Source organism: Salmo salar, chromosome 17 (genome assembly GCF_965601325.2).
Source record: "Salmo salar chromosome 17, fSalSal1, whole genome shotgun sequence".
Classification (NCBI taxonomy): Eukaryota; Metazoa; Chordata; class Actinopteri; order Salmoniformes; family Salmonidae; genus Salmo; species Salmo salar.
In genome coordinates, this window is record NC_138307.1 from 69,423,166 (window position 1) to 69,435,166 (window position 12,001).

The 12,001-nt window shown below is 50.3% G+C and overlaps 1 protein-coding gene across 4 annotated transcripts in view; it reads left to right on the top strand.

The window, feature by feature from the left end:
• Nucleotides 1-12,001, top strand: part of LOC106576543 (MICOS complex subunit MIC19) — a 147,542-nt gene that overhangs the window by 70,095 nt on the left and 65,446 nt on the right. For 3 of the 4 annotated variants that reach the window (XM_082964050.1, XM_045700064.2, XM_082964053.1), the window contains 2 exons: nucleotides 9,074-9,088; nucleotides 10,754-10,837. In XM_082964050.1, coding sequence (XP_082820176.1) covers nucleotides 9,074-9,088; nucleotides 10,754-10,837 — 99 coding nt within the window. The remainder of the gene's footprint in view (nucleotides 1-9,073; nucleotides 9,089-10,753; nucleotides 10,838-12,001) is intronic. The other variant, XM_082964051.1, reaches the window with a different exon arrangement.

Here is a 12,001-nt window from a genome sequence, read left to right on the forward strand (position 1 = left end):
CGAGGTCTATTGTAGCGGTCAGCCAGCCAGCGGAGGTCTGTTGCAGCAGTCGGTCAGCCAGCGGAGGTCTATTGTAGCAGTCGGCCAGCCAGCGAGGTCTATTGTAGCAGTCGTCCAGCCAGCGAGGTCTATTGTAGCAGTCAGTCAGCCAGCGGAGGTCTATTGTAGCGGTCAGTCAGCCAGCGGAGGTCTATTGTAGCGTCCAGTCAGCCAGCGGAGGTCTATTGTAGCGTCCAGTCAGCCAGCGGAGGTCTATTGTAGCGTCCAGTCAGCCAGCAAGGTCTATTGTAGCGGTCAGTCAGCCAGCAAGGTCTATTGTAGCGGTCAGTCAGCCAGCGGAGGTCTATTGTAGCGGTCAGTCAGCCAGCGGAGGTCTATTGTAGCGTCCAGTCAGCCAGCGACGTCTATTGTAGCGGTCAGTCAGCCAGCGGAGGTCTATTGTAGCGTCCAGTCAGCCAGCGAGGTCTATTGTAGCGGTCAGTCAGCCAGCGAGGTCTATTGTAGCGGTCAGTCAGCCAGCGAGGTCTATTGTAGCGGTCAGTCAGCCAGCGGAGGTCTATTGTAGCGTCCAGTCAGCCAGCGAGGTCTATTGTAGCGTCCAGTCAGCCAGCGAGGTCTATTGTAGCGGTCAGTCAGCCAGCGGAGGTCTATTGTAGCAGTCAGTCAGCCAGCGGAGGTCTATTGTAGCAGTCGGTCAGCCAGCGAGGTCTATTGTAGCGGTCAGCCAGCCAGCGGAGGTCTATTGTAGCAGTCGTCCAGCCAGCGAGGTCTATTGTAGCAGTCGTCCAGCCAGCGAGGTCTATTGTAGCAGTCAGTCAGCCAGCGGAGGTCTATTGTAGCAGTCAGCCAGCCAGCGGAGGTCTATTGTAGCGGTCAGTCAGCCAGCGGAGGTCTATTGTAGCGTCCAGCCAGCCAGCGGAGGTCTATTGTAGCGTCCAGCCAGCCAGCGGAGGTCTATTGTAGCAGTCAGTCAGCCAGCGGAGGTCTATTGTAGCGGTCAGTCAGCCAGCGGAGGTCTATTGTAGCGGTCAGCCAGCCAGCGGAGGTCTATTGTAGCGGTCAGCCAGCCAGCGGAGGTCTATTGTAGCGGTCAGTCAGCCAGCGGAGGTCTATTGTAGCGTCCAGCCAGCCAGCGGAGGTCTATTGTAGCGTCCAGCCAGCCAGCGACGTCTATTGTAGCGTCCAGCCAGCCAGCGGAGGTCTATTGTAGCGGTCAGTCAGCCAGCGGAGGTCTATTGTAGCGTCCAGTCAGCCAGCGACGTCTATTGTAGCGGTCAGTCAGCCAGCGGAGGTCTATTGTAGCGTCCAGTCAGCCAGCGAGGTCTATTGTAGCAGTCGTCCAGCCAGCGAGGTCTATTGTAGCAGTCGTCCAGCCAGCGAGGTCTATTGTAGCGGTCGGCCAGCCAGCGGAGGTCTATTGTAGCGGTCGGCCAGCCAGCGAGGTCTATTGTAGCGGTCGGCCAGCCAGCGGAGGTCTATTGTAGCGGTCGGCCAGCCAGCGGAGGTCTATTGTAGCGGTCAGTCAGCCAGCGGAGGTCTATTGTAGCGTCCAGCCAGCCAGCGACGTCTATTGTAGCGTCCAGCCAGCCAGCGGAGGTCTATTGTAGCGGTCAGTCAGCCAGCGGAGGTCTATTGTAGCGTCCAGTCAGCCAGCGACGTCTATTGTAGCGGTCAGTCAGCCAGCGGAGGTCTATTGTAGCGTCCAGTCAGCCAGCGAGGTCTATTGTAGCGGTCAGTCAGCCAGCGAGGTCTATTGTAGCGGTCAGTCAGCCAGCGAGGTCTATTGTAGCGGTCAGTCAGCCAGCGGAGGTCTATTGTAGCGTCCAGTCAGCCAGCGAGGTCTATTGTAGCAGTCGTCCAGCCAGCGAGGTCTATTGTAGCAGTCGTCCAGCCAGCGAGGTCTATTGTAGCGGTCGGCCAGCCAGCGGAGGTCTATTGTAGCGGTCGGCCAGCCAGCGAGGTCTATTGTAGCGGTCGGCCAGCCAGCGGAGATCTATTGCAGCGGTCGGCCAGCCAGCGAGGTCTATTGTAGCGGTCAGCCAGCCAGCGGAGGTCTGTTGCAGCAGTCGGTCAGCCAGCGGAGGTCTATTGTAGCAGTCGGCCAGCCAGCGGAGGTCTATTGTAGCAGTCGGCCAGCCATCGAGGTCTATTGTAGCAGTCGGCCAGCCAGCGGAGGTCTATTGCAGCAGTCGGCCAGCCAGCGGAGGTCTATTGTAGCAGTCGGCCAGCCATCGAGGTCTATTGTAGCAGTCGGCCAGCCAGCGGAGGTCTATTGCAGCAGTCGGCCAGCCAGCGGAGGTCTATTGTAGCAGCTGGCCAGCCGCTGCGTCGGCAGCACCAGCGTGAGGTCCCAATGGCACCAGCACATCCTGAGGGCATCCATCTCTTTTGGCATTTGCTTATCTCTTTCTCTCTTTTTTTTCTTTCTCTGTCAACCCCTTCCATTGTCTTCCCTCACTGCATCACTTTGACCCTCTCCGGATTTTTTCCCCCCTCTTTCCTTCTGTTGTTCCCAGTCCCCCTGGGGAATCTCTCCTCTGAAGGCAGTAAGCCTGTTCCTTCACGTCACACAGTGTGTCCTCTAAGCTCAGGTCAAGGCCTGCGTCCCAAATGGCACCCTATTCCCTACATTTTGCACTAGGGCTCAGGTCCAAAGTAGTGTACTTTTTCATGGATGAGCTGCCATTTCAGACGCAACCGGGGAGTTTTCTGCCTCCCCACCAGTCTGTATCCCTCGTGTCTTTTTCTCCCCGTTGTTGTGGATGGCTCCATGTAGCCCTGGCCCTAGTTTGGTCTGTGTGTGGTTGTTGTCCACACTTCAGGACCATGGAGGTAATGAACGACCAGGGCCTCCTCAGACACTAGCGCCTGCTGAAAGTGACAGATGGGTGGGATCCTCCTGAAGTCCCCCCCCCCCCCAACATTTCACAAGCCCCAGGGGAGCCGAGATGAAGGCAACTCAAACGCAGGATTATCAATCAGTCAGGATTATCAATCAGTCGGTTTACAACACGAGCGGCTGATCAGCTAATGAATCAATGTAATATTGATCATTTTACCAAGCATGAGCAGTTCAGTGATATTCCTTAAATGAATTGAGTTATGTTCCTAACTAGCCTAGACGTTTTAGTGGCATGTTTTAGTTATGGTGTTCATTAGGAATAAGGCATCTTGCTGAAAAGCACCCTAAAGTAGTCCTCTATCAATACCAAGGTACATATTTCTCTTTTAAAAATGTCTTTATTTTTACTATTTTCTGCATTGTAGAATAATAGTGAAGACATCAACACTATCAAATAACACATCATGTAGTAACCAAAAAAAGTGTTAAACAAATCCAAATATATTTTACTACTTCAAAGTAGCCACCCTTTGCCTTGACAGCTTTGTCTTAACTAATATTCTCCAATGTAGAAAATAGTAAAAATAAAGAAAAACCGTTGAAAGAGTAAGTGTGTCCAAACTTTTGACTGGTACTGTATATCAAACACATTCCATTTGCTCCGTTGCTATCTTTTATTATGATCCGTTTTCCCCTCCGCAACCTCCTGTGGTCTGTATTGATCTTAATGTCACATAGTGAGACACTAGGGGCAGCAGGGTGTAGGTGAGAGACCCGTCAGTGATTTAAGGACAGCTGCTGTAGACCAGGCCTAATGTGAGCTCTACTCACAGCTAGTGACTGTTCATTTTTATTCACTGTCCTTAAACAAGCACACACACAAAAGCACAAACGCCCTCTGTCCTGCCCAGGTCTGCCCTTTGACCTCCAGAGGCATCCTTATCTATTACTCACTGCTCCAGACACACACACGGTGGGACAGACACTTAGGCCTGTGGGTCTCAGCCACACCTCGATGACGTTCAAGTGTGTGTGCGTGCGGCATCCGTGGCGTGCTTGCATATGTCGGGAAAGTTGAATGAATTAAATGTAACTCTCCTTTGTGTGTGTGGGGTGAGGGGCAAAGGGAGTTTCCGTTGATTACCGGCCATCGTATATCTGCCATCATTATAGGTGTCCTATAGAACCTGTCCTAGAGAGAGTAATAGCTGGTGATGAACTTCACCGCTCCTCTGTAGAACTCTGCCTCTTAAGTCTAATTAGCAAGGTGGTGGAATGACTTTAGTGGGGAGAGCCAATGGACTCCTAACAGAAGGGCTGCTCTCTCCTGATGTTTAAGAGCCACTCTTAGTGTAATATGTTGCTGTAATGCTGCCAGTAAGAGAGACATCGTATCCTCTGCCATCATTTTGATTTGATCTGTGGATGATACCATTAAAGATAGTGGTGGGTGATGTGGTGTATTGTGTTTAGGAGGTGGTTTGTGTGGGTGGGTGTATGCATATCTGTGCATGGTGAATGAAGTGTGTGTGTGGTAGTGAAGTTGTTTGCCGGCACTGCTCGTTTGTTATTGATTGACTAGTCTTCAAATATTCACCTCGTCCAAATTTGACAACTCAAATTCACCTCTCTTTCTGCCATGTTCATCCATATTCATTGACCTGCACTGGACACCCTCTTTTTCTCTCTCCCTTAATCTCTCTCTGTCCCTCTCCTCCCTCCATCTCTCACTTCCCACACACCACCTCTGTTCCTCAGCCAATTGACACCAGCCAGCGGTCACATTGGCCTGACCCCTGACCCTTTGCCTGCTGGAGCGGACAGGGTACCGCATCAGAATTAGTTTGTCACCGGGCCCTGTCAAGCAGCTCCGTGATGTATGGGCCCCACCGTGCAACTCTGACCTGTGTGTTGTACCGGTCATTTAGATGGGCTGCCTAAGTGAGAGAGCATTGATTATGATGTAGTGAGGGATGGGGCCAGTCATAGACAGGGTCAGTAGTGAGGGATGGGGCCATTCATAGACAGGCTCAGTAGTGAGGGATGGGGCCAGTCATAGACAGGCTCAGTAGTGAGGGATGGGGCCAGTCATAGACAGGCTCAGTAGTGAGGGATGGGGCCAGTCATAGACAGGCTCAGTAGTGAGGGATGGGGCCAGTCATAGACGGGCTCAGCAGTGGTCAAAGACTGAGAGAAGGTTGTGGAAGAAGTGGTTCCAATTTAGTGTGCTTTGTTTGCAATGCCATCATATACAAGGATGTCATCAAAGCCATGTGTTAATTAGTTCTGTAATTGTAACTAAACCGAGTGAGTTATCTTTCAGGGTGTGCAAAAGTTGGGAGAGCGTATGAATCCTGACTAGAAATTGTGTGTACATGCTTATGAGGTAATGCAGTTCTCCATCATCACGTTCCCTAACGCTCTAAGCTCTCTCAATGCGGCAGTTATTTTTATTCCCACTCTTTACCTTCCTTTAGAAGTCTTTAAAGAGTGAGGGAGTTGGAATGAAAGTCGGCTCCTGACACAGCACATTGTGCCTGTGCCACACACACACACACACACACACACACACACACACACACACACACACACACACACACACACACACTGTTTTGCCCCCTTCACACAGCAGCCAAACTGCAGCACTCTGCTAATTAAAAAAACATGGCTGCCTCTTATTTATTCGCCGGCAGCTAATTGATATTCAGCGAGACATTCAGCTCCCTAAACGATGTGTTTAATCTGACGATAGGGTCTCTAAGGCCTGCTCTGTCAGCCAGATGCAGACAGTATGGAGACGTTATGAGAAAAGTTTGTGTAACTACAGCACCTTTGGTGTAATGTCCAAGGTAGGTTTCCCAAACGCATCGTAGCACTAAGATCACCTTTCGTCCATTTAGTTTAGTTGTAATTAAGATGATCTTAGTGCTACGATGCTTTTGGGAAACCAGCCCTGGACATGGTCCAAACATGAGAGGATATGTCTATTTTAGTGCCTCTTGGTCTTTACTTTTCTCTCTTTATTTCTTTCTCTCTCTCTTGCTCTCTTTGTTCTCACAACTTCCCCTCTTTCTCTGTTCCTCTTGAGGGCCACATGTCAGAGGAACTGTGGCCAGCCTGACGGCTCACTATGAGGGCCACATGTCAGAGGAGCGTTGGCCAGCCTGATGGCTCACTATGAGGGCCACATGTCAGAGGAACTGTGGCCAGCCTGACGGCTCACTATGAGGGCCACATGTCAGAGGAACTGTGGCCAGCCTGACGGCTCACTATGAGGGCCACATGTCAGAGGAACTGTGGCCAGCCTGACGGCTCACTATGAGGGCCACATATCAGAGGAACTGTGGCCAGCCTGATGGCTCACTATGAGGGCCACATGTCAGAGGAGCGTTGGCCAGCCTGACGGCTCACTATGAGGGCCACATGTCAGAGGAGCGTTGGCCAGCCTGACGGCTCACTATGAGGGCCACATGTCAGAGGAACTGTGGCCAGCCTGATGGCTCACTATGAGGGCCACATGTCAGAGGAGCGGTGGCCAGCCTGATGGCTCACTATGAGGGCCACATGTCAGAGGAGCGTTGGCCAGCCTGACGGCTCACTATGAGGGCCACATGTCAGAGGAGCGGTGGCCAGCCTGATGGCTCACTATGAGGGCCACATGTCAGAGGAGCGTTGGCCAGCCTGACGGCTCACTGTGATAAATCACCTTTTATCCACCCGTTTCATTCTCCCTCTCTCTTCCCTTTTTTGAGTTCGCTTCCATTTTCTTTTTTTCTCCACTTCACCCCCCTCCCCCCTACAGCCTTTTCATTAGGGAACAAAAGTGTATCGGTGGTCATGGAAGTCTGTCCCATTGTTTGGGCTTTGGTATGATTAGATTATCTTTAGGGCCACTGAATGGGGTTAATCAGTGGAAGTAATCCTGACAGCGTGCAGTGTGTGTGTGTTGTCTGAATTAGGCCATATGAACTACTGTAGTCCAAAGAGAAACTCTTAACACCTGCTACACAATCAGACACACAGAGAAGAAAAACAAAGTCCCTGGACACATTTCTGTCGCTGCTTCCCTTTTTTAATGTCCCTTTAGTTTCCTTTTACTACGCATTTCTCTCTACTCACTCTGTGAGTACAGCTGCTCTGCCGGGTGTGTGTGCTGTGTGTGTGTTTGGGATCAGTGTGTGTGTGTTGACGTGTCTGAGCCATGTTTGTGTCTGGGCGTGTGTGTTTCTTTTGTCTTTCTCCATCTGTAATCATGGTGATACAAAGTCCTACCCGCCCCTCTCAGAGATGTTCTGTTTCAAGCTTGATTGAGCTGTGGAAGGGAGACAGTTTTTTGGCACACAGGGTCACCGTTTGGGCTGCCCAGTACACTATTAGATTTCATGGAGCGCGTCTTCTAACAGTCACGCATAGCACAGCTCAGTCACTCAATTTAGTTCAGTTAGTCTGTATGTCTTTCAAGTCAGTTAGTCAGTCGCGTCTGCTAGTCTGTCAGTAAAGTCACTCAGTAAAGTCACTCTGTATTTTAGTCAGTCAGAATAGGTCCCCTATAGGCTATTGAGACTGTGGCTTCACTATTATATGCAGTGGAATTCTGACTGACCCTGAGCCTCACAACGGCCCTCAGTAGAATAGTAGCTGTTACCTTTACAACGGCCCTCAGTAGAATAGTAGCTGTCGCCTTTACAACGGCCCTCAGTAGAATAGTAGCCGTCGCCTTCACAACGGCCCTCAGTAGAATAGTAGCTGTTACCTTTACAACGGCCCTCAGTAGAATAGTAGCTGTCGCCTTCACAACGGCCCTCAGTAGAATAGTAGCTGTTACTTTCACAACGGCCCTCAGTAGAATAGTAGCTGTCACCTTCACAACGGCCCTCAGTAGAATAGTAGCTGTCGCCTTCACAACGGCCCTCAGTAGAATAGTAGCTGTCACCTTCACAACGGCCCTCAGTAGAATAGTAGCTGTCACCTTCACAACGGCCCTCAGTAGAATAGTAGCTGTCGCCTTCACAACGGCCCTCAGTAGAATAGTAGCTGTTACCTTCACAACGGCCCTCAGTAGAATAGTAGCTGTCACCTTCACAACGGCCCTCAGTAGAATAGTAGCTGTCACCTTCACAACGGCCCTCAGTAGAATAGTAGCTGTCACCTTCACAACGGCCCTCAGTAGAATAGTAGCTGTCGCCTTCACAACGGCCCTCAGTAGAATAGTAGCTGTCGCCTTCACAACGGCCCTCAGTAGAATAGTAGCTGTTACCTTCACAACGGCCCTCAGTAGAATAGTAGCTGTCACCTTCACAACAGGACTCAATAGGTACAGTGGTTATATTGGCTTTGACTTGACCTAAGGGCTGGTGATGGTTACAGTGGAGAATTGTGAAGGAGGAATGTGCGGTGTGTGTGTGTGTGTGTGTGTGTGTGTGTGTGTTATTTTGAATGTGGATTTGAATGCGTATATAGATGTAGGATCTTAATTTAATCACTCTTTTGTTGCTGAGAATTTGCAGGAAATGCAGATGAGTTTCGTGATTTCCATAAATTAAAGATGCTCTATGCAGACATTGCTCCACCATTTCCTGGTTGCTATAATTCTCATAGACTGAACTTAGGCGTACTATGTGACAAAACAAGCAAGTATACTATAGAGCTCTCAAACTCAACTCTGGAAGTCAGTTCCATTGCATTTTTTAATTGTTTCCCTCTGATCAGGGACTGATTTTAGACCTGGGACACCAGTAGTGTGAAATTAATGACCAGATAGAATAGAAAACCAGCAGGCTCCAAACCTCGTAGGGTAAGTGTTGAATACCCCTGGTGTAGACAGGAAAAGTTAGTTATTGCAGCTTTAACTGAAAACCAACGCTAACACACGGTTATATTAACAGTATTGCACTTTTCATGTAGCCAACTTTTGTCCAGCTAATAGCCTAACCACCGATCAAGCAACATTATGGACTAAACGTTCAAATCCTGTTGCTGCTGGATTATTTTAGCTGTGACTATAGATCAAATTAAGATCCTACATCTGTATGTGTGAAAGATAGAGAGAGAATGAGTAAACATGAGTTTGTGTTTGCTCAAGCATAAAGCGTTGTGGTGGTCAGTCACTCCCAGCTTTTGAATACTAAACCAGTTGAAATGTCATTTTGGAGATGTTCAACGTTTTATCAGCACTCTGCTCTCTGCCTTTCTTTCTCCCTCTTGTTCTCTTTAAATGCTTCCTGTCTTCAGGAGATTACACGGAAGGTAAGACTGGAGCGCGGAGCTCCCCATCTCTTTCTCTCCCTCTCGCTCCCCATCTCTTTCTCTCCCTCTCGCTCCCCATCTCTTTCTCTCCCTCTCGCTCCCCATCTCTTTCTCTCCCCGTTGCTCCCCATCTCTTTCTCTCCCTCTCGCTCCCCATCTCTTTCTCTCGCTCCCCATCTCTTTCTCTCCCTCTCGCTCCCCATCTCTTTCTCTCGCTCCCCATCTCTTTCTCTCTCTCTCTCTCTCTCTCTCTCTCTCCCCCATCTCTCTCTCTCTCCCCCATCTCTCTCTCTCTCTCTCTCTCCCCCATCTCTCTCTCTCTCCCCATCTCTCTTTTTCTCTCTTTTTCTCTCTCTCTCTCCCCCCATCTCTCTCTCTCTCTCTCCCCATCTCTCTCCCTCTCGCTCCCATCTCTCTCCCTCTCGCTCCCCATCTCTCTCTCTCGCTCCCCATCTCTCTCTCTCGCTCCCCATCTCTCTCCCTCTCGCTCCCCATCTCTCTCCCTCTCGCTCCCCATCTCTCTCCCTCTCGCTCCCCATCTCTCTCCCTCTCGCTCCCCATCTCTCTCCCTCTCGCTCCCCATCTCTCTCCCTCTCGCTCCCCATCTCTCTCCCTCTCGCTCCCCATCTCTCTCCCTCTCGCTCCCCATCTCTCTCCCTCTCGCTCCCCATCTCTCTCCCTCTCGCTCCCCATCTCTCTCCCTCTCGCTCCCCATCTCTCTCCCTCTCGCTCCCCATCTCTCTCCCTCTCGCTCCCCATCTCTCTCCCTCTCTCTCTCTCTCTCTCGCTCCCCATCTCTCTCCCTCTCGCTCCCCATCTCTCGCTCCCCATCTCTCTCTCTCTCTCTCTCTCTCGCTCCCCATCTCTCTCTCGCTCGCTCCCCATCTCTCTCTCTCGCTCCCCATCTCTCTCTCTCGCCCCCCCCCCTCCCCCATCTCTCTCTCTCTCCCCATCTCTCTCTCTCTCCCCCATCTCTCTCTCTCTCCCCCATCTCTCTCGCTCCCCATCTCTCTCTCTCTCGCTCCCCATCTCTCTCTCTCTTGCACCCCATCTCTCACTCACTCATATATTCCTCTGGCAGTTTAGTGTATAGGGTCTTGTGTAGGCTGTGAGGTTGATTTCCTCAGAGCTGACAGTCTGGTATCATAGGGGAGATCAGATGGGTGTTTATTGAAGGTCACTGTAGAAAAGAGCAGTACTGGTATCACAGTGTCATAAATAAAGAGAGCAGGCCTTCCATTGTCCTGGTCTGATGCTATCTCCCCTGTCAGACTGTAGTGTGGCTCCCACACACACACACACACACACACACACACACACACACCGATATCCTTGAAAGTAGCAGAAGGCTATGAGTGAGAGGGCTGTCTCTTCCTGCATCCCCCATCACTTCCCAATAACCCATGCCCCAATACCCCACGTCCACATCCACTCATGGCTCTGGTAATGGAAAGTGTGTTATCCATTTTTTGGGTTCTGTAACTGCTGTTGACTGAGTTATCCCGAGTGTGTCCTGTGTCCATGGTTGACTGAATGCTCTAGTAATGTCTCCCCTCTCTCTCTTCCCTTTTCTCTCTCCTTTCTCTCCTCCTCTCTTCTTTCGCCTCTCCTTTCTCTCCTCTGATCTCTCTTCTCTCCCCTCTCCTCTCTCTTTCGTGTGTGTAGGCCAAGCAGCTGGAGCTCAGAGACCAGGAACTGAAGAAACAGGATGCCTTCTACAGGGAACAGGTTGCCAGGCTGGAGGACAGGGTAAGGGAACACTATCACCCAGCATACTACTTAGTACACTACATAGCACATTATCCAGTAGTGCCTTCCCTGTAGCTCAGTTGGTAGAGCATGGTGTTTGCAACGCCAGGGTTGTGGGTTCGATTCCCACGGGGGGCCAGCAAAAAAAAATAAAAAAAAAAATGTATGAAATTGTATGAAATGTATGCATTCACTACTGTAAGTCGCTCTGGATAAGAGCGTCTGCTAAATGACTAAAATGTAAATGTATACAGCCCACTAAACAGCACATTATGCAGTAGTGCTCTGTACAGCCCACTACACAGCACATTATCCAGTAGTGCTCTGTACAGCCCACTACACAGCACATTATCCAGTAGTGCTCTATACAGCACATTATCCAGTAGTGCTCTATACAACCCACTACACAGCACATTATCCAGTAGTGCTCTATACAGCCCACTACACAGCACATTATCCAGTAGTGCTCTATACAGCCCACTACACAGCACATTATCCAGTAGTGCTCTATACAGCCCACTACACAGCACATTCTCCAGTAGTGCTCTATACAGCCCACTACACAGCACATTCTCCAGTAGTGCTCTGTACAGCCCACTACACAGCACATTATGCAGTAGTGCTCTATACAGCCCACTACACAGCACATTATCCAGTCGTGCTCTATACAGCCCACTAAACAGCACATTATGCAGTAGTGCTCTGTACAGCCCACTACTCAGCACATTATCCAGTAGTGCTCTGTACAGCCCACTACACAGCACATTATCCAGTAGTGCTCTAGACAGCACATTATCCAGTAGTGCTCTGTACAGCCCACTACGCAGCACATTATCCAGTAGTGCTCTAGACAGTACATTATCCAGTAGTGCTCTATACAACCCACTACACAGCACATTATCCACTCGTGCTCTATACAGCCCACTACACAGCACATTATCCAGTAGTGCTCTATACAGCCCACTACACAGCACATTATCCAGTAGTGCTCTGTACAGCCCACTACACAGCACATTATCCAGTAGTGCTCTGTACAGCCCACTACATAGCACATTATCCAGTAGTGCTCTGTACAGCCCACTACACAGCACATTATCCAGTAGTGCTCTTTACAGCCCACTACACAGCACATTATCCAGTAGTGCTCTATACAGCCCACTACAC